General features: G+C 36.1%; 2 protein-coding genes across 6 annotated transcripts; one reads left to right on the forward strand and one right to left on the reverse strand.

Annotated features, from left to right (window-relative positions):
- The first annotated feature begins 212 nt into the window (after positions 1-212).
- Positions 213-5099, forward strand: LOC104104189 (UDP-rhamnose/UDP-galactose transporter 6-like). 4 transcript variants are annotated; one of them, XM_009612194.4, is made up of 6 exons: positions 213-369; positions 1545-1783; positions 2264-2448; positions 2531-2731; positions 3814-3975; positions 4601-5099. In XM_009612194.4, exons 2-6 carry the CDS (start codon positions 1654-1656, stop codon positions 4904-4906), a joined length of 984 nt encoding a protein of 327 aa, XP_009610489.1. In that variant the 5' UTR covers positions 213-369; positions 1545-1653; the 3' UTR covers positions 4907-5099. The 4 variants fall into 4 exon arrangements, with proteins under 4 accessions (XP_009610489.1, XP_009610490.1, XP_070047593.1 ...); XM_009612195.4 differs by having other exon boundaries at positions 274-548; XM_070191492.1 differs by lacking the exon at positions 213-369 and adding an exon at positions 377-506.
- Positions 5100-6363: 1264 nt separating this feature from the next.
- LOC104104191 (protein GIGANTEA-like) lies at positions 6364-20114 on the reverse strand. Of its 2 annotated transcripts, XM_009612198.4 has the most exons (15): positions 19975-20114; positions 19564-19654; positions 19300-19401; positions 16801-16872; positions 16637-16691; positions 16387-16529; positions 15989-16260; positions 13879-13934; positions 12520-12760; positions 12290-12440; positions 9424-11130; positions 8369-8437; positions 7450-7668; positions 7148-7240; positions 6364-7010 (listed from the first exon to the last, which is right to left on the reverse strand). In XM_009612198.4, exons 3-15 carry the CDS (start codon positions 19393-19395, stop codon positions 6708-6710), a joined length of 3477 nt encoding a protein of 1158 aa, XP_009610493.1. In that variant the 5' UTR covers positions 19396-19401; positions 19564-19654; positions 19975-20114; the 3' UTR covers positions 6364-6707. The 2 variants fall into 2 exon arrangements, with proteins under 2 accessions (XP_009610493.1, XP_009610494.1); XM_009612199.4 differs by having other exon boundaries at positions 19300-19654.
- Positions 20115-22228: the final 2114 nt, after the last annotated feature.

Below are 22228 nucleotides of genomic sequence, written 5' to 3' on the forward strand. Positions count from 1 at the left end.
ACGACCGGTGAGGATAAGATATACACAGTCTTATTCCTATCCTGAAAGGTCGGAAGGTCAAATGATCTATTTATAATAGACCATCGACTTTAAAAAAAAAAAAAAAAAAAGTAATCACAATTCTAAGGCGTAATTGAAAAAATAAAAAATAACAAATCACATGGACCAATTTAGAATATAGTACATCCCACGACTCCCCACTCGCCACTACTCTCTCACTTCGTTAACATGTAACAAAACACAATATATGTCATACACTTAAATAGTTAATACAGTTGTGTTTCTTGAACTTGCACTTCTTATTTGTCAATTGTTGCTGACAAAAACAAGAAAAAGGGCCAATAAAAGCAGCATCTTCCCTCATACTCTGTAACTCTCTCTTCCTTCTTCTTCCCTTCAATTTAATCCCTCCATTTTCATTTTCCTACATCTTACATTCACAATTCATAACTTTTTACAATCCAAATTTGTTCAATTTGTTTATACATACTAATAAAACCCAGCTCGTAAGTTAAGATCTGAATTCAATTCATCTGACGGGTCACTTGGTGGGTCAATCAGTTACTAGTTATTTATTTGGGGACCGGGGGGTGGGGTAGTGATGTTAATGGGTTGATTCTTGTAGATCTGTTGAATGATTTTGTGAGAATTTTATTGACTGAATGCTAATTGGGTGTTTTTTATTTAGATCTGAGAATGGAGTAGTGCAGGTCTTCTTTTATTTGAAGTAAAGTTCATGTTTTTTTCATATAAAAGTATGTGGATCTGCATTTGTGATTGATGCAAATGTTGCCATTCTAGTGATCTTGTGATTTTTATCTAATTTTTTACTGTGGTGTTGGATTTATACGGGTCGAAATGGAGTGGAATGGATATGAGGATTCATCTAGAGTTAATAATTTAAGTTATATACATTGTCAGTGTAAAGATTTTTTTACACTATCAGTAAATTTTAACCTGTGATAGAAGGGTAGTTACTATTTTTACTAGATTACCAATTAATGCTTGTGAAGAGATTTACTTGTAATTACCTAATAAGCGACCTAATTGTGTAAATATTTATTATATTGTTAGTGCATAGAACTTAAAACTTTATAGTTGATTCCAACTAGTTTGGGATTGAGTCATTGTTGTAATTATAGAGAGATTTAGTTAATTTAGGTCATTTGGGTTTTATCCTTGAGAATTCATTGATCTTTTCTGCAAAGCTGTGATTTTTACTAGCTGACACTGCTTTTCGACTAGAAAAATAGAAGTTTTAAAGAAAAGGAAAAAAGAAAAGAAAAGAATTTTGATTAATGAAGGTTACTGCTGCTGGAGTTTCAAAGCTTATTTTGGTACTTGATTATCCGAGGAATTGTTTCTTTCTTTAGTTGTTGTATTTCTTTTACCCTAATTTTGCTTTTATAGCTTATTAACCATTTCAATTATGGAAATGGTATTATTAACTCCACTTTCTTATTTATGTCTTTGGGTTATAGAAGGGAAGTGTTCTGTTTGCCTGATAAATTATGGATCATAATGTTTTCTTCTACGTATTTTAGGTGGGGAAGAGCAAATAGAAGATTTGGAAATTTTGATGTGGAAGTGTGAATGCTTCTTTTTGCTGCTTGGAGGGTAAAACTTGTTTCTCGCAGCAAAAGATAAAGGCAAATGGCTCCTGCAAGCAAGGCTGATAAGAAGGCTGCAGGTGATGTGGCTGCATGGATGTTCAATGTGGTCACTTCAGTTGGAATTATTATTGTCAACAAGGCCTTAATGGCTAACTATGGCTTTTTCTTTGGTAAATTTCTCCGCAATATTTGTCATTATTTCAGAACAGCATTCCTTATTAAATTATTTTTAAGATTCAAGCGGCATTGGTTTTTTAAATTATTTTTAATTTGAAGGATATAATGTCATGGAATGATGGAACATAATATGCATAAACTCTATGACCTATAGTGTGTTATAGCTAGACGTGTTTGTTCTTAAAAAAGAAAAGCAATGAAAACAAGTCTTATGGTACATTTGGCAAGAAGAGAAGTCAGAAGGGAAACGCATGCTTCTTTGAAATGAAACTCAAAATTTACATATACTTAGCAGATATACATTAAGAAGAGACTAAGAGAAACTTGAACCTAAGAGAGTTTTGCTGTAAGAGCGTTAAAACTTATACAAGTTTCTTTGCTTGGTGAAGATGAAGATTTAAAATTACTATACATTCTTTTCAGTCTTTTTGTGATATCGTTGTTCTAGCTTTTGATTACGACAATCTTTGCAGCAACAACATTAACCGGGATGCATTTTGCCACAACCACCTTGATGACTATTGTTCTTAGGTGGCTCGGGTACATCCAAGCTTCTCATTTACCCCTTCCAGATCTTCTAAAATTTGTACTGTTTGCAAACTTCTCTATCGTTGGGATGAACATCAGTTTAATGTGGAACTCGGTGGGATTCTACCAGGTAATTCTATGCTCAACACATTGACCCTGCTCTTCTGATTCTATTGAGGAAATCAAATACTAATCTCCATTATCACTCTCAGATTGCAAAGTTGAGTATGATCCCTGTGTCCTGCTTACTAGAAGTTGCCTTTGACAAGATCCGTTATTCAAGGGACACAAAGCTGAGTATTGTCGTGGTACTCCTAGGTGTTGCTGTGTGCACAGTCACTGATGTGAGTGTTAATACCAAAGGCTTCATTGCTGCCTTTGTAGCTGTATGGAGCACTGCACTGCAACAGTATGTAAGTTGTCTCGGCAATTAAATATCTTATCTCATCTTGAAAAGCTTGATTGAATCATTTAACCAATACACCAAAACACGAAGGGAATAGATGCACCATCAATAAGGTGTCATTTGATTACCGGACTAGTAATGCAGGTATTATGGCCCAAGGGGTCGGTTGAGTGTTTGGGGTATAAGAGTACCAATCCGGAGATCCTTGGTACAAATCCAGTTATAAAGCTTAGTATGAGCAAATGTATTCTAGTCTTAGCGCACAGGTTTACCCAGAAATATACTTGTGGTCGTACCAGGTAGCTTAGTGGATTAATCGAGTTGCATGCAAGTTGGGTTTGATGCAACTGTCATAAAAAAGTTGCTATACATGGATTATAATCTAAAAGATGCATGCAGTATTAATAATACATACCAAATTCAAGATTAGCTTTAACTTGTTAAAACTTTTAGTTTAAAAGCGTTAAAAATTATGTAAAAATTCTTACTATAGAATGTTACCATTATTTTTGTTTTTTTTATAGAAAAGAATTTATTCTTATTTACGAAAATAAGTCCCCTACATTGAAGGCATTTTTGTGTTTAGGTGCTCTTATCGATGTATTGTTTCTGCATGTACTTTATTCTACATTATATCCCTTTTTCTGAGATGAAAGAAAAGGATATAAAACATAAATGAGCTCCTGCATAAGATATGCAGGTATTACTTATGATTAGTTGTATATCGGAAACCAAAGGTTGTATCAGCAACGCAGAGTTGTATTCGTGATCTAGAGTTTTATATGGGAAATCACACTCTACGCTAGTCAGTTTTTTTCCCGTTCCTTAGATAAGTAAAATCAGACGTATTATTAATGCAAAGTTCGTACGGAAATCAAACAAGACCTAAGCCTCTTTTATTATAAGAGAAATGGAAAACTTGTTTTATGGGTAATTGTATAAAACTGTCACTTCTATACTTCACTTAGATTTGAAAATAATATTCTATACGCAATTCTTAGTCTTTCTATTTTTTCGAAGCTCTTCTATTTTTGAATGTAATGGCACTTGGTTAAAAACTGAATTTTGCACTTGGTTTTGTGTTTGCAGTATGTTCATTACCTTCAAAGGAAATACTCCCTTAGTTCTTTCAATCTGCTGGGACATACTGCACCAGTTCAGGCTGCAAGTTTGCTGATATTAGGCCCGCTTGTGGATTATTGGTTGACGAACAAGAGGATTGATCACTTTGCCTTCAATTTTCCATCTTTGGTTAGTACTCTGCTCTCTGTCATGGATTGCTGTTGATTTTTTAGTTCTTCAGGAAAAAAATGGTAGTGAAAGGTGATTCTTATGTTGGTGGGAATGCGCTCTGAAATATTTCTTACTTGTAATCCTTGGATTTGATGCAATTTGAAAGCTTGAGAAGTCTTAGGTCTATGTTTTTCTTGTCTGATACATCAATCTATATTTTTGTTATTTTCCTTGGTAAATTAGTTATAAACCTGCAATAATGATGAACTACAACTTCAGGATGTATCTGTTTGATGTTAATTGCTGTATGAGCTGGCTTCATTTAAACTAAAAAAAACAAACTAGAACAGGTTTCAGTTTTTGCTAGATACAGAAAAATGTTCATCTCATTCCTAACTTGCTTTACTCTGTTGACTTCTCTTCTCAAGAGAGTAGGGATTTAGTGCTCACCGATGTATGTTTAACACACATTTCATGCGATCACAGCATTACAGTTCATTTTTGCCATCTCTCTGATATGAACAATATTCTGTATGCTTGTTGATGCATGCACCTTTTATTCTATCAAACAAAGATGAGAGATTTGTGCTGTAGCTGTCAGCTTTTCAGAACATGGTCCCTTACACTTTTCTTTTTTCTGCAGGTGTTCATAATTCTTTCATGCACTATAGCTGTGGGCACTAATCTCAGTCAGTTCATATGCATTGGCAGATTTACTGCCGTTTCATTCCAAGTTATCGGCCATATGAAAACGATCCTTGTTTTGATACTGGGATTTTTGTTTTTCGGGAAAGAAGGTCTAAACATACAAGTTGTAGTTGGCATGATTATAGCAGTTTTTGGAATGATCTGGTATGGCAATGCCTCATCTAAACCTGGTGGCAAAGAGCGTCGTAGCCATTCAATTAAGCATGGATCAGATTCTTCACAAGTTGATGATAAGGTGTAAGATTCTCTAGCATTGGAGCTGAAACAGAAGATATAGCAAATACCAGGATTTTTTAGTCAGCTGACTCTAGATACACCTCCCGAAATCGATCAAATTAGATTCTCCTTAATGTTATAAATCTTCTTTTTACTACTATAATATTAACATCAGGCAGAAGGGATTGAGACTTCAGTATAGAGCGTGGTTTCTGTCATTCTTTTGTGTTCCGTCATCATAATTTATATGCTGATAAACAAAAAAATTGCCTGCATTTCTTTCTCCTAAGCAGTCTCGAGTTACTTATCGGGAAAATTTTGCGTGCAAACACATTATAAATCTCTAATTCATGTTGCACCAACAGTCTAGTTCTATTCCTCCTTCCATAAGTGCCACAACTCTCCACATTGTTGTAATTGTGATTGGCAGACAAAAGCAATCTTTTTGACTTTTTTGTTGAAACCTTCACAAATATGTAAAATCTTTCATCATACACGGAGGGGTTGATTTTATGGGTCACTCAACTTTCACCTTATTACACTCAAGTGACTAAATTATATTTTATAACAAGAAAATCACTCAAATTTACGTAACTATCATGAGAGTCACTAAACTTTTTTTTTTTTTTTTTTGTAACCAAAAGATCAATCAACTTTGCATAAGTATTACAAGAAAGTCATTAGGTGGAACAGAAAAAGGCATTCCATATGATAGTTACGCAATGTTGAATGATCCTCTGGTTACTAAAAAAGTGTTTAGTGACTTGTTGTGATTCTTAGGCAAAGTTGAATGATTTTTATGTTTAAAAAAAATAGTTTAATAAATTTGGTGCAATAAAAATAAAAGTTTGAATTACCATCTACAATTTCAACCCTATGTGGGATATCGTCTAGAAAATGATACCATAAGACCTAACTAATGGAGAAAAATAACAAGTTTTGGCCTTTTAACTTTTGACCTTTGAAATGGGCAAAACCTATCCCAAAGGTTCAAAGTTCAAATCATAGACCCGGAGCCTTCCCAGCCTAGTATGCCTGTTTTAAGGTTCGAGATTAGATGTAGGAATGATAGCTTGACAATAGGCCCCAAAGTAATAGCCATGTGGCTAAATCATAGGTGTAACAACGTGGAGATCCCAACTTTAAATGTCAGCTACAATATTTGGTGCGAGTCCATCCCTTCCAACCTTGGTGGATTAATCGAGGTACAAATAAACTAGTCCGAACACCACTCTTATATACATATACACACACGCACATAATAAAAGATTGCTTGACATTAGCCATATAACTTGTATTTTGTGTAATCATACACCTTATTTGCGCCTCCTACGCCATCTAACAATGAAAGAAGGTGACACCCACAAAAACATGTTGATCTGCTAAACTGCCACCATTGAGTTGGCATAAAAGTTAATCCCTTTTCCTTACTATGAGCGGATTGCGAGGCCATTTACACAGAGCCATTAGTTATCTAAATCAGAAAACAAAAACTCCAAATATGATTTACTTGCTGAATGTACAACAAAGTGTTATTACATGGAGGAGACTCGAGGAAAAATTCTAAAGCTGAGCCAGCCTTTTGTAAGTCACTCGAATATAAACTGTTACATCTACTACTTTCACAAACATATTCGTTTCTGGACATACAACAAACATAAAAATAGAGGAGGACTATCTACATTCCATTGTACACCAATCATGGATGGGCGAAAGGACTCTTTAAATATCATTTTCTAACTACAAATCATATGCATTCTGTCCTTTCCTCATCCTCAAGCCAACAAAAAGTGACTTTACCAAGATAAGTACAGAATAGTGAGTTTTCAGATTGATATAGTACAGCCTAATTCCCTAGCAGCAGTACCAAGAAATTGAGCAGACATTCCATTTTCAAGCCGGCTATTTGCTTCCCACATCAAACATTTCTCAATATCCGCTTTCCAGTCAATGATGCTTATGCTTAGGTACTGATAAGCAGGACTGTGGATACCATTTACATCTGCTTGTTTAGCACTTGACGGTTTTACTGAACCAGCAAACATAATGGCACGAAGAACCGATGTGCTGAGAGCACGGACATGCGCACTTGGATGAGAAACACAGCGAACTGTGGCTGTTAAGCGACACTGCAATGTATTAAATCAAAGGTACCAGTCAGTGTTGTAACCCAAAATGGGTCATCATTTAAGTGCTAAAGTAAAATTCAAAGAAGACAAGATCATTTTCACTTTTATTGTTCCCCAATTCGAGCAAAGAGTATCACCTTCAGGAGGTTTGTGAGGCCATCAGCAACTGCCTGTCCAGATTCTCCCCAGTCAAGCACTGGTTGAATTGCTCTAGCTGTCACTTCCAGAAGCTGCTCAATTTTTTTTAAGAGCAAGGATGTAAATACATCAAAATATACAAAAGATAAGGAGTATGATGAATCAATTATCATCAGACATATTCAAGTAGTCACAAACATATAGGAAGTCTTAGCTCTCTGAATCATAGATTCATCACAGTGGGAAATTAGAACTACTACAAAAGATGTTTCCCTAAACCAAAAGTTATAGATGTCATTACCTCCAGTTGCGGTAAGGTGCATGCTTCTCCATCGACAAGCATCCCATCTGTGGCCCGTAAAAGGAGGTCTGGGGCACTAGCCAGAATAACCAAAGATTCTGCTATATCATGATTCCTTATTAGTTCTGCGATCAATTTTACTATACGTTGGTTGATTCTCCACATCTGCTGACCAAGATCATCATCTTTAGCAATCCATGGTTGCAATTCCCTCTCAGCCTGACAAGTAAAGTTTGGCAAGAAAGTGACTAAACAAATATGGTGATGAAGACCTAAATACACCTAGAAGCAAGTTATGATAACTATTAGCATGCAAGTTGAATAAGCTTCGGACCCAGACAAGTGCTGTACCCATTGTCGTAAAAAAGACGTATTTGTCGTGTGTACGAGGTCGAAAATATGATAGAGAAAAGGGAAAAGGTGCAAATTTGCCCCCCACTATTCAAAATTTCTCAATTTTTCCCTCCATTACGCTTTTGGTCCATTTATTCCCTTACTGTTATCAAATCGTCTCGTCTTTTCCCTTTCCATTAATGGAGCTCCAAAGTGAAATGGTTGGATTCCACATGTCTAAATTCTGGGGAAAAAAGGTCTAAATTTACCCATCTTTTGACTATGGTTTAAAATTACTCTCAGGTTGGAGCTACATTAGGGGTCAAGGGCAAAAATGATAACTTTTCCTAACGGAATGGGTAATGTTAAACCAAAGTTTAACGGAGGGCAAAGTTGCTCAACTACGAATAGTGCAAAGACAATTTTGTCCCTTTTCCCTAAACATAAATGTGATTTTTAAAAAAAGCATGTGTATCTATTAGCCATTTGGATCCTAATAAATAGAAACTTTGCACAATAGCAGCAGCCTAACAAAAAAAAAATCATGGTCTTTTTTGACCAAATACAGTTACAGCGAAATCTGGACCTGAAGAACAATGGCTGTTGCAGCTTTTCCAGGTGACGCTGATACAACATTGCATAGTGCATCGACCACCTGTAGTTATGGAAGATTGTCAGCGATCTTGTGTATTTGAATGTACATTGAAAAAAGCAGCATGTGCTCTAACTTGATTACGGGTATTCTTCATGCTATCACAAAACCACTGCATAATAATCGTAAAAGCAACATTTTCTCATTTTTGACTCCCAAAACCTAACAAGTTCTTGTTATCATAACATTTTCCACCTCTTGAAGACAGTTCAATGATTTTCTTGTTATGCTGCCTGTACCATGCAGTTCTAATTAAAGTTGTTGGTAGTTACCGCTACTTTGAATGTGCATATTGCTTGTGCATGGAGTGCACGACGTGAGATAGAAAATTCATATTCATAAACGTAAATAGAAGAAGAGATTGGTGCTACCATGACCTAATAGGAAAAGTCCCTGTTATTCCCCAGTCTTCTTTGACATGAGCTTAACAAGCTTTGAGGGAGGTAAAGATTGTTATTTTTCCTCGGAAGAAAAAAGAAGTTTTGAGGGAGTAAACTTGGGATTGTCAATCAAAAGATTCTAATTTTCAGTCAACAGAGCAAGTGTTAGCAAACAGGACTCTTCCTAGCAAAAACCAATATCACATACAGAGAAAAAGAGGGGAGGTAGGTGTTGCAGGAAAAGGAAATAGGATTGGACCAAACATGGAAAGAAAAGGAAAATCGGTGTACTTCTCGAATTTAGAGGCGAGTGAGCAAATAATATTGTTTTAGGGGGGTGCTTTGTTCTTCAAGTAACATGGTTTCACATCTTTTGACGCCAAAGCTAACAATAAAACCACCTATTTGAAACTTCAAGAGAGAATGATTATGGAAAAATCAACTTCAAAATATTAAATTGTGATATCAAGCTCTCATTGCACATAGTATATGCTTATCAGGCACATTGCATCTTACTCTATGATGATATATTTTTCCTATTGGACAATTGCCACAGAAAATAGTAATTCGTTAACAATGATTAACACGAAGAAGTAACAAGGTAGATACCTGTCTCCATCCTTGCTGGCCAGAAGTGCTTTCTGCACTGGGTTGAGTTTCAGGTGATGCAATCAACTTGTGCCAGAGCAATGAGACAACTGAAAAACATAATTCTTGTTTCTCCGCAAGCACTGATTTTAAAAGATCTTGTGCATTGCAATTAAATCCTATATGCCTGTCCTTTGTCAGAAAATTGGCCAAATCTGAAGCATCTAAAGAGAAATTTGCAAACACTTTGCTGATGGTGCACCCTGCAACCTCACTTGAGTGTGAGCCTTCTCCGCACACAATTGAAGCTTTACAATCAGAGTCTTTGCACTGAGGCACTGATGGCTGTTCTGCTGTTAAGCAGTTACGACTTGTGTATTTATAATGTTTTTTCCCATTTAAGCATCTGGGCCGCTCCTTTAGTACTGGTGCATGTATTAAATAAGCTTCCAATGGTTCAGCCTTGTTGAGAATTGATGCGACAGTTTTGCTATGAATATCAATTAGGTTATATAGTGAAGATGCCCTGGAATGGATTCCATTATCCCACTTACACCGTATCAAGATAGAAAGAGCACGCATGCAAGCCTTGGAGCGTCTAAACAGATCAGAAATATGAGCAGCTACCATAGCTGCAGCAACTATCTCATTTGAGCTGTAGCTCCATGAAGTTCCAACAGAAGATGGCTTCAACGAAAACAGTGCCTCTAAAATTGACAATATCCTCCGAGTATGACAGACGGCAGAATGAATCCCATTTTGTAACTCAATAGATGAATCATTTGCAGGTTTTGCTTCATCCATGATGATTTTCGGATCTGGCTGATTAGTCCCTCTTGAAATCAAAGTAAAGAGCTGAAGTTCACAAGAAAGAGCACAGACAGCTGCAAGAACATAAGAATCAAATGCTGCGACAGGTCCTTGTTTTTTCACTTTCTTATTTCCTATCTTTTTCTGTTCTCCAACGATTGTGAGTGTATCTACCCCTATTTCACTAGGTGGGTGAGAATCTTCACCTTTAGGCCTTTTATTCCCATTTGGTTTTGCTTCGTGGCTGACACATACAGTTAAGACAACGAAAAGAAGACGAGAAGCAAGCTCTATAGAGGCACATGACTCCAAGAACAACGAATGAACCATGGTTCGCAATTCTGCCACAGCAAGGTTCTTGAAGGCAGAGCCAAAAACGTATCTAGTTTTTCTGTTTTCCTCTCTAGAGGAATCAGGTGGGAATGTTCTCTGGAGAATTGCTTCAACGGTAGCAACAAATATTTTCATGAGACAAGTTTCCGATGGACTCCCACGAGGAAGATACTCTAGAACCTTAAGGAGGGGTATATACAAGTTCCATGACAGAATGGGTGGTTGTAGAGGGGTAGCAACTACAATTTCAGGGAGATCAACCGCAGATGAACTTAAAGGAATCAAGCCATAGGCAGCTTCCCAGATGGTACATATTCTCCATTCAACCTCTGGACCATGTGCGCAAAGCATTGATGCAATCCCTTGGGCAGTGGCTTCAACTGTGGCTTCAATGGTGGCTTCTGTACCCACATGTTGTTGAACTTCAATTCCTTCAACTTGCCGTAAGGGGGGAAAAAGCAAAGCAGGTTGAGAAAGTATTCGGAAAAGTAAAGCCGCTGCAGAATCTGCAGCAATTCCTGCTCTCATGGACATGGCAATTCCAATTGCACGCAAGAAATGCAAATGCATCCAATTCCTAGGAAGCTTTGGCAATACATAAAATGTTAGGATTTCTATAGGAGATTCTAAGAAAAGATACATAAAAAGATAAACCTCCATTAATTGGAGACAGGAGGTGTACTCAAGCAACAGAATCAATAAGTTCACTCAGTAGAAATATGTTTTAGTGGAGAACATTCCAGAGGTCATTGCTTATGCAACGGATTTCAAGGATAGCTGAAAGCAAGGAAACAGAAATTTAAAACTACAAGTCTACAACAACAACAGTTATGCTTCAGTTCCAAACTTGTTCGGGTTGGCTATATGGATCCTCAATATCAATTTTGATATATCCGGGGCCCTTTCATTCTAATAATAAGTTGTCCTAAAAAATGAAGTTGGCTAAAGGTGTGCTAACTTGGACTGTTGTCTTGTACTATACCTCGTACATATCTATATAAGCCCTAGTAGTAAGACACTTGTCTTACACATTATGTCAAACTCTCTCATATCTCACATATATCAAGTGTTACGAACCAAACATAGTATAATCAAATTATCTCCTCTCTAGCAGTTTAAACACTTATAGATAACATATTTCAACATGGTAGCAGAGTAATTCAACTATTAACAGTACCACCACCAGCACCACCAACAACAACAGCAACTATGTAACCCGACCTAGTTGGGACCCGCTATATAAGTTCTTACTATTCAAGCCACTCCACTTAGACCCCTGTCTACTATCACCATCACCCACCAATCAAAATATTTTCATTAATTTGGTTTATAAAAAAGAATCAAACCCGCAAATAAAGGAGCATGTTGCAGAATTGAGTGATGAAACAAAAGTGCTCCTTTTTAACAACTTAAGCTCTTTGAAAAGAGCAACTAAGACAATTCAACATATTGAAATTGGTCATATAGTGAGACTGCAACCAATGAATTCTTTGTGTGTACAGATATGCTCATTTAGAACTAGAGAGCATAGTAGTTTGGGACAAGTTTATATACAATTCATACTGAACATTTCAATCATGTGTTCTGGCATAGATGGTTAAAATATAGAACCTTACAGTTGTACAAAGAACCACGAAGAAAACACAGAAATGAACAAAAGTGGCTAAGGTGTTCGGATAAATATCAGATTGATGCTCACATAATCTTGTTCATGATAATTTGAAGGAAAAATTTTGTAACTTACACGCAATCCAGATGCATAATCTTCAGCTGCTCGTAGAAGTTCCACTAGTTGTACGGCAGCATCAAGTGCATCCGGAGCCCAAGATGGTGGAGCTTCTAAAAGTCCAACAAGAAGCCTCTGGGTGGCACTTGGACTAGCAATTGCATAATATCTAATCCAGAAACAGAAGTTAAAATGAGTTCCTTGTTTCAAAGCCTATAAAATAAGTTAAATCATGCTTTTAGTCTTACCGATGAAATAAACGTGCATATGGCTCAAGTGCTGGCAGTCCCGCAACGAGATGCTCATCCATAGGCGTCGTTGGAGGTGGAAGCAGAAGTGCAGGAACAGCGGCTGCAGTCAGGGTAGCAGTCTCGTAGCGAGCAACTTCCTCATCACAAACACTTAAAATGACACCGGCACCATTAGCGACAGCCCACCTTGGAGTTGAAGGCAGTAGTTGCGGATGCTTCCCAGACCCACGAGAAGCAGCTAAAATAAAATGTCAAGTCAATAACAGTTTGCTGCAATTCTAACATATGAAAACTCTTTAAAATTAATATCTCAGCCTTCTCGAAGAAAGTTAGGAAACTCAACGTCTGATAGGAGGACAAGTGGAAGAAAATGAAGAGAAACAAAGCAAATTTATGTTATACGTCGAGTTATATAAGTTGTCCCACAGATAGTGAGAGCTTCCAAATAAATTTAAAAAGGTTTTTACATGTTCTACCCATAACCTTAAGGTTTTGAGTTGGATAGAGTTTCACATAGTATCAAACACAACGTCGGGTAATCCTCATTCTCTCACTAGTAAGTCCGCACCAGAGTTTATGTGTGAATCTTACATGTGCGAAAAAGTATTGAATATTGAGCTATATAGTGTTCCCAAATAGGTAGTATAAGGGCTTCCAAAGTGGTTTATAAAGATAGTGGATCTCCACCCATTGCCTTAAAATTTTTGGGTGGACGCTTAGATTCTTTCACATTATCATAATTCATCTCGCAATTAGTGCAAATTTGCAGTGGCGGTCAGGAAAAACAGGTCCTGTTTCTTTTTTCTTTTTAAGAAATATAATCTAGAAAAAGGGAAGAGAACTAATGTTAATGTGAGGAAGATAATATTTCTTTTGCAAGACTTGGTTGCTATGGTTTCTAAGGTCACTAATCCTGTGGGAGATGCAGAAGGAAGCAATTCACCTCTGGTAGGAAGTTAGGAACGGTAGGAGAAAAGGTGCTGAGGCAATCCTACCCCCTACCCCCCCCCCCCCACACACACACACACACAGAGACAGATAGTAAGATACTACTGCAAGAATAATACGTAGGGAACATTACAGTGAATTGAAATGCCATCTCTCTAAACATGAGCTCTGAGCATTATTTTCACTAGCTAGGTGATGACTATACATAGGGTAAGTAAAAAGGATGTCAATAATCTATTCCCATATTTTACTTAGCATGGTAAGAAAATACTTATTGCATAGATTTTCAAGCACATTATCAGCGTCCATAGGAATTGCACAACTAGGTGTTAAAAACTAAATATTGGAAGTGCAGGTCTAAAACCATAAAACAGGCTCAAACATTTCACGAAAAGAAAGTCCACAAACCACTTGATGGAGGCTTGAGTTCTCCAGCAGCATACTTTCCCATTACACCACCACACCTACACAAGCATGAAAGATCACAATATTTAGAGCGGGAAAGTGTAGTTTCCATTTGTCCAGATTCATCAGTCTCAAACTCCACAACTCAGCAATGCAGAAAATTTCAATGAAAAAAATTCAGGTCTACAAATTGATAGTGTTCCAAAAGTTCATTAATTTGAAAAGCACCAAAAAGAAAATAATACAGACTAGCATTGGGACAAGTTCTGAAGGATACAAATGTAGTTAAAGGAGTGTTATCAGAAGCAAAAAGTGCAAATGAGCTTTCTGAAGACTATTGGGCCTGTAAGCACAAAGTGATGATAAAGAGCGGGCTTTAACTTTATTATTCCTAAAGTTCATTAATTTGAAAAGCGCCAAGGAGAAGATAAACACCGACTAGCATTGGGAGTTCTGAAGGACAGATGGACTCAAAAGCAGAGTCATCTTGTAAAAAGTGAAAAAGAAGAAAAAACTTTCTGAAATCTGTTGGGACTTTAAACACAAAGAACTAATAAAGCACGGGCTTTAACGAAGGAAGGCACACACTCCAAGAATAATCATTATAAATCCCAACCACGATTTTAAACAAAAGAATTGAAAAAGATACAATTAGGTGAAGTATTTATAACACAGTATTGCTCTTTACACAACAGAACTCATGGACGATGAGGCATGCCTTAGCGCTTAAATGCTTGCACCAAAGTGCTGATTCAGATTTAACGAGGCGAAGCGCACAACCATGCCATTAAAATTTGAGCATTGTTCCATGCGCTTTACCAGCATCAACCAGCGTAACATGTCTCTCGCAAAGAACCATACAAGATGAAATAGGAGAAGAAACAAATGTGCAGGAGGTAAAGAATCCTATCATGTTAAGCAAGTGAGCATGGAGAAACATAAGGAGTATCCTAGGACATCCATAACTTCTTAAATGGTTGAGAAAAAATTGTCAAAGATACAAAATACTATTTGTTTCGACATGTTTGAACATCCAACATAGATCTCTTCACATTCTGTTGAGCAATGTTCATATAAAGGTACATTAATTCTTAGTAGTTTTAAGGGGGCAATGTACGCCGACAGTACACGAACTGGGCATAAATTACAATTTTATCTCATATCCTTTCTAAATGGTAATAGCAGAAAGCTGAAAGAGCCTGATTGACATCGCATACCAGCCAGGGATTATGGTCTTAAGCCTACACAAATGCAAGAAAGACAGAAAAACAGCAGACCACAAGACTGATCAGATTGCCAAGTTTTGTCACAAGGAATCAGGAAATGAAAAAATAATTCCACAATGACCCGAAGAGAGTAAAAAGACATAGTTAAATGAGCAATCAGTGGACTCGTACTAAACCAATACAAACAAAGGCAGGAATAAACTTTGTAAGTAACCATCAATGAAAAGTGCTCTCCCTCACAATCATAAAAGACCTTGAAGAGAGTAAAAAGACATAGTTAAATGAGCAATCAGTGGACTCGTACTAAACCAATACAAACAAAGGCAGGAATAAACTTTGTAAGTAACCATCAATGAAAAGTGCTCTCCCTTACAATCATAAAAGACCTTGAGTCAATGTCCCAGTTTTAGGAATCATTTGAACCTACGCCTTCTCCCTAAACAATTCCGAAGAACAGATCCATCCAATCTGTTCACAAGTATTACATATGCTTTCAAGATCAATGACCGCAGAACGCTTTACATGATAAATCTCTTAATTCGTAAGTGTTTGAACTTAATGGGCAAGCCATATCTAAGGAGAAACAGTCTAAGTTGCAGAGAATAGAGCCAGAATGAGCTAGTACACCGTTTAGGTGAACATCAAGTCCTGTTATGTTAAAACACAAGTGAGACAACTTTTTTTCTCATAGGGACTGTCAAGTAATTTTCCATTTGAATTTAGAAGAATTTTTCACAGCAAGTGCCTGAAAGCATGCAGTACAAGAAACAATATGCATAAAAAATATTCCTTTTCAACTAATGCTAATGAATTTCTCTTGCATCTTGATGAATTTTAAAGTGTAACGGAACATCTAACCCATAAGCAACAATAAAAGACATGCTTACCAACGGAAGTAATCACTTCTAATCCCTAGTGGTGCAGCAAGCAATATATCAGTGATCCATGGAGACAATGGTCTCAGGGGTTTTCTCTCATGTTGTATAGAAGGCACACCAGGTTCACTGTCGGCAGATTTACTAGTTGAAGCATGGCTTCCACTGGTGCTTCTATCTGCTCGATTCTCCTGACGATCAACTTTGAAAATCGGGCGGTTGTAGTGTGTTAGGATTCGTAAAATCTCTCCACAGGCAAGAGCCCATTGTTCAGAATATCCATTCTACGTTAAGGGTTAACAATTAGTAGGATGACCCAGATTATGATATTCAAGACGGGCTTTAAACAAACCATAGAGTAAAAAAGCATGATGAGATTAATCAAATTAATTGTTAAAGAATCTGAATACCTCACTGCTTGGGCAAACCAACGATATAAAAGAAGCAAAAGGTGGACTACTTTTATCATACTCCAGTGTACCATCAATGATGCATGAAATAATTGGATGAATTACAGCATGCCCATGCTCTGGGTGATGAAGAACAAAAGTCGCTGACAATTGAAACAAACAACAAAAAACAGAAGTAAGTCAATCAAGCATCACAAATAGGTGCAAGAGATATCGTAAATGCTAAATAATAAGTAAGAATTAATCATACCTAAAACATCATCAAAAAGTCGGTTTTCCTTTGATGGATACCGGTTCCGTATGAGCTTCCAAATTAAACGCATGCAGTTAGTTTACAGGGAAGAATGAATAAAACTTGGTCTAGATGTTGAAAATTATAAGAAAAGACTTAACACTTCAGAATTCACTGAATACCTCAGCTATATCTTCAGGAAATTGTTCTGATGTAGACTGACCAAAGTACTTAACATACGCAGTAGTTTGAGCCTGTGAAGAGAATATAAAAAGAGGTTTGCCATGAGTGAACATACAAAATGCAGACCATAGAGAACAAAGAAAAACAGAAGTCTTTCAGGCATTAAAAAGTTTAAGATGATAGTCGGGTGATGGTGGAGGAGATGAGTGCACTTGAGAAGAATGCGACATGGGAGTTCGTTGATTTGCAATGAGACTAACTCAACTCATTCCAAGTCCAACAAATAGCATAGGAAGGCCGGAATTCTGTGTCGGAGATCTTTAAGTAGTGCACAATTCATGGATATTTTCTCGAAATTTAATAAGAGGTCTAATCCTCAAGAAGTTTCTACCTACCTGCTGGCCTTTCAGGTTATGTCCCTTTTACTACTCACCATTTGCTCCCTCCGCAAGGAGCACATTTATTCGTCTTGCATCTCAACTTTATTAGAGAAGCATTATACAGTATGTAGAATTGTTTGTTTCTTGGTCAACATTTTTCTTGTTGAACATTCTTTTTGATAAAGGTGGGGTTTGGGCCAACTTGCTCGAACTTCAACTAATCTACTGGGTTCCTACTACCTCCCACGAGCAGGTAGTGTCTACCGACCAAGGCTTAAGACAAAATGGAAGAATCCTAGTGCTTTTTGTCTCTGTTGGGACTTAAACCCTGATCTCAAGGCTTGCACCCACTTTATTGACCATTATGCCACACAATTGGGTGCTTTCCTTGTGAACACTATACAACACAGACACCTCTTGAAAGAAACTTCTTGTTATCCATTTGAAGTATGTGTCAACCAATCCTCATTGTAATATCCTGCACGTTTTACACACTTCGACGGCTAATTAGTCATGTTACCCACTTGTCAGACAATCAACTGATAAACAAGCTGTCACAATGGAACATGCGCGACATAGAAATCAATTACTTTAGTAGGAAGAAAGTTGGGGTGACCAATGGAAGAACCCAATTCTCTCTACAAGGCGATTAGCAGCAAGTATGGTCTCTATAAGTAAAAATATCACACATGAAAGTCCATGAATTAATTTTTTTAAGATCAACAGTGTTCAGGTTAATTTGGCTCACCTCGACCTAATTCACTGGCAACTTGTTCGGCCCACAAGGAACAGGCTGCGAATATAATCATATCCACCAAGGTTGGACATAAGAGCTCAGGCCAAGTATTTTAAATGGGATTCAAACCTAGGATCTCCAAACTGTTACTCTCATGAGTCAGCCACAAGGACATCCTCTAGGGGACTTGAAAGTCAAAAGCGTATCTCACATCTATATCCTCCATTCATCACTTGCTTGAGAAAGACTAAACCATGGTGCAATAACTTGCTTTTTGTAGGACCATTGGGTTAGAGATGCTCCTTACTATCTCATAAAATCAACACTGGCTTTCAAACGTTTATTATATTCCCACTTTATCATTATCATTTTTTTCCACCAGAAAAGTAACTCTTTCTATTGGATTCCATTTCTATATGGGCTTAAACTATGAAGAAGCAAATGTTACCACAAGATCTTCGATTCTATCACTAACGTCATTCTTTCCAACCCTTGAAAAAAAAAATCACATGCAAATCCTTCTCATTGTCATTGACATCTGACGTTCTTAATGGTTGGAATCCTATTACAAAATTCTTTCACCACCTTTGAGGAGAATACTTTCAGCTAAAGTTTCACCAAATATCAAGGCATTTACTTAATGTTGGAAAATGAGAGGTTTAACACTTATTATAAGGTACAATTAAGAAGGCTTTTCAAATGACAAACCAAAGTAGCTGAACTATGTGCAAGTTTTTCTTTTACAAGAGAATCGCAGCAAAGATTATTTGTATCTACCTCGTTAATTTGTGGTGTTAAACATTGAAGCTCTAGTCACACAGAGTGGTAATCTTTGGCTGCATGCTTCATTAGTTGTGGTGTGGTCTATGGATAATGCTTATGCATGCTAATGTCAAATTACCCTCAATCTCTTTCCCATAAAGCTAGGATTTTTTCGACATCCAAAACCCATTTCTTTCAACAAAGCATGTCTGGGGGAAATAGTCATTCTATTTTTCTTTCTTTTTTTCCCCTCTTTTTGATAAGGTAGTCATACTATTTTAATAGGAGTGCTACATGATTCCCTCAACCTATCTTTAATTAGATTGGAGGGCCTCTTTTGGCAGATGGAACACTACATTAAATTCGGTGACATTGTATTCCTCCTTTTTGTATACCCTTCTACCTAACCATAAACATTCTTCTCTTATCACAATATACAAAAAACTAGAACACTTAAGCAACTTAAACTTAGCCGATATAATAATTATTTCAAATGTCCCCTAAATGAAGCAATTTTTTCTTCAACTTTTTGTTCCATATTATATCCAAGTCTCCAAGAATGTGCATTTCTCCACACAATGCTGACGATAAGATATTGTAGCAAAGTAAAAAAAACGCACCTTCCGCTGTTGTGCATCTTGCGGAGGAGGCCAAAACAATGAGGAGAAATGAAGACCATCAATCCACCTTTCGCTTGCAGCAACAGCAGCAGCCATATATAACTGTGTGACAATCCAAGAATTTTAGTGATATGATAAAAATGCTCGGCTGGTAAAGCCATCAACTGCCCGCTACCAATCAAGGATCAAAATACTGTAATTCAACATATTTTGGATCCCAATCCGAGGACGGTCCATCCACTTCTCTTATCAAGAAAAATTCACCTTAGAGCTTCAAGCTTGTTTCTTCAAATTTATGGCAGCTGTAAATTTCACTATTTTAACAGTAGGAAGATAAATAATATATCCCTTAGTCCTGCAAAACCAAAAAACAAATCCTCAAACAGTTACAAAAATGCACAAAAAAATTAGTGCCTTTTGAAAAATCAATCAATTCTTCAATTATATGGAGTACTATTTCTTATTCCTATAAAAACTTTGAAAATAGTTAAATAAAGCTGATTAGCAAAAAAAAAACTTTATTAAATTAGAACTAAAAACAAATACAGCTCAACATATATAAGCCCTTCAACAAGATCAGTTCTTTAAATTTGACATATTATGCACGAAGAAACCCAGAAAAAAATGGATGTAAATATTTTCTAAAATTCAAGAAAAATGAAAAAAGGAATTTACCAGAAATTGTAATCCTGAAAATTGGTCAGTGAAAATCTTGTAGTAGATTTTGGGTTAACCGAAGGTTTATTTTAGATTTGTGTGGAGAGAAATTAGATTTAGAGAAAGAAAAGTATAAGGGGGAAGAGGAGAGAGTTTATAAGAAGAGAAAAAGATATGGAGCAGAGAGGAGGAGATCTTTAACTATGTTTTCTCTCTTCCTTGGGATTGCATACGTGGCAATGATATTTTCCTCAGATTTTAAGAGGCCATGTGGCAATCAAGTGGTTATGTATATTTTCCTTTACATACATACATCTCACTTTTTTTTACTTTTTTGTTTTTTGTGAATAATTGCTCCCTTGATACTACTTTAATCCAACTATTAATTAGTATTTCTTGATGAAAATTCTTGAGAGAGGGATTGTTATCCCTATGAACTTGAGAAGAAATCATAATGGATCGAGCATTTAAGCATCTTGGATTCATTAAGTTAATATTGATATGATAAAAACAAATAATTTAGTTGATAGAAAACATTACAAATGAAAAAAAGGATTATGGCATTTTTCACTTTCTTCACTAAAAAAAGGAAAAAATTCATTTGCCCTATTTATAATTGTATTAATAACCTTGATTTACGAAATTAGTTAAGAAATTATAAATTTCAATTTAAGAATGAATCAATAATAAATATATAAGATAAAATCAAAATGTTGGAATTTTGCGCTCAAGTTGAACAAGGTCATCTACTCTTGTAAGTAAAAAAAAAATAGAGGATAAAATATAAAAAGAGAGGTATGAAATATGAATGAGAAGATCATTCCATTTCTCTTGTTTAATTTAGTCTTAATACATACTTCTCCCACAACTTACATTGTTTTCCTTACACACCTTAATTATGTAAGTAGCCTTTGACATTGTACAACATATATATAGAAAAGAATGTTGACAAGAATCAAAGCACATGAAATGTTACAATTGGCCAAAGACCATTTTGTACTGCCATGTTTTCAAAGCTATTTTTTGTGAGATGAAGAGTGATAGAAAATCATAGGATCATCAGCCAATAAATTTTTTTTTTGTTTTTTTGTTTTGTTTTGTTGTGGCAAGTGTCTTTTGCTGAAAAATCAATAGATGTCTTGTTCAATTTTTGGTTGTTATTAGATCCAACGATCATCGTCAGAAAAAAGGACTCATCTTGATTTGTTACAAAATTGAAAAAAATCATAAAAATATATATGTAACTTCTTATTCCTACAGTTTTCTTTCAATCTTCTTGGTTTGTTACATTCAAAAAGCTGTAAGAATGGCGAAAAGTAGTTTGATTTTGAGGTATATATATATCTGTTTGATTTTGAGGTATATATATATATATATATATATATATGAAGAGGGATTTTGTCCAAGTTAAATCAAATTTCGACAAGTGTTATTGTGTTTTTAAAATGATGTGTGTAATGAGTTATTCTAGCATTTTGTATGTACAACTCACGCTATTAATTATGTCAATGTAATGTATTTGATTCGTACATTTTGAATCTACTATAGATGTTTAATCGGAACAAGGGCTACTTGAGATGTCTAAAATAAAAAAGCATAGCAACTTTAGATGTATAATTATATTATTCAGCCTAATTAAATGTTTAAGGGAAAGATCTTTGCAAGTTGAGGGGGAAAGTATATATTACGCCTTTAAGTTAAAGTTGAGGGAGAAGAAAGGAGAATTGGCGTTTTCCTTTTCTTGTCTCTAACTAACGGAAAAAGTTGAGTGAATAGAGAAAAAAAAACTTTTGTTAATTTCAGTCTCTAACTAATTAAACTTTTGTTTAATTAGGTCAGTTGTTGAACAGAAAAAGTAGTAGTGGGATGACTTGTCCAAGATATTTTCGGGAGTCTGGAAGCTGTCAACCCTAGGTTAAACAGAATGATTAAGGAGCCTTGTCTATCTTGTTTTGCGTGTAAGCTCCCTTAAGCATGCTTTTAATTAATAAAAATGTGCCAATAATTCAAATAGGACAACGACAACATTGAATATTGTGAAAGAAATTAAGTGACAACATACTTGTTTCCTTTATGAAGTCTGAGCTTGTATATTCCTATCATAAGTGTTGTGATCCCGTAACCTAAGCATCATTCCTTTTCAATCAATAGGTTGTGAGTTCGAGTCATCCCAAAAGTATGATGAGAAATTCTTGGAGAGAGAGAGGTGAACGTCTATCAGAAACAGGCTCTCTACCCCGGGGTAGGGGTAAGGTCTGCGTACAAACTACCC

The sequence above is a fragment of the Nicotiana tomentosiformis genome, chromosome 12 (genome assembly GCF_000390325.3).
Source record: "Nicotiana tomentosiformis chromosome 12, ASM39032v3, whole genome shotgun sequence".
Taxonomy (NCBI): domain Eukaryota; kingdom Viridiplantae; phylum Streptophyta; class Magnoliopsida; order Solanales; family Solanaceae; genus Nicotiana; species Nicotiana tomentosiformis.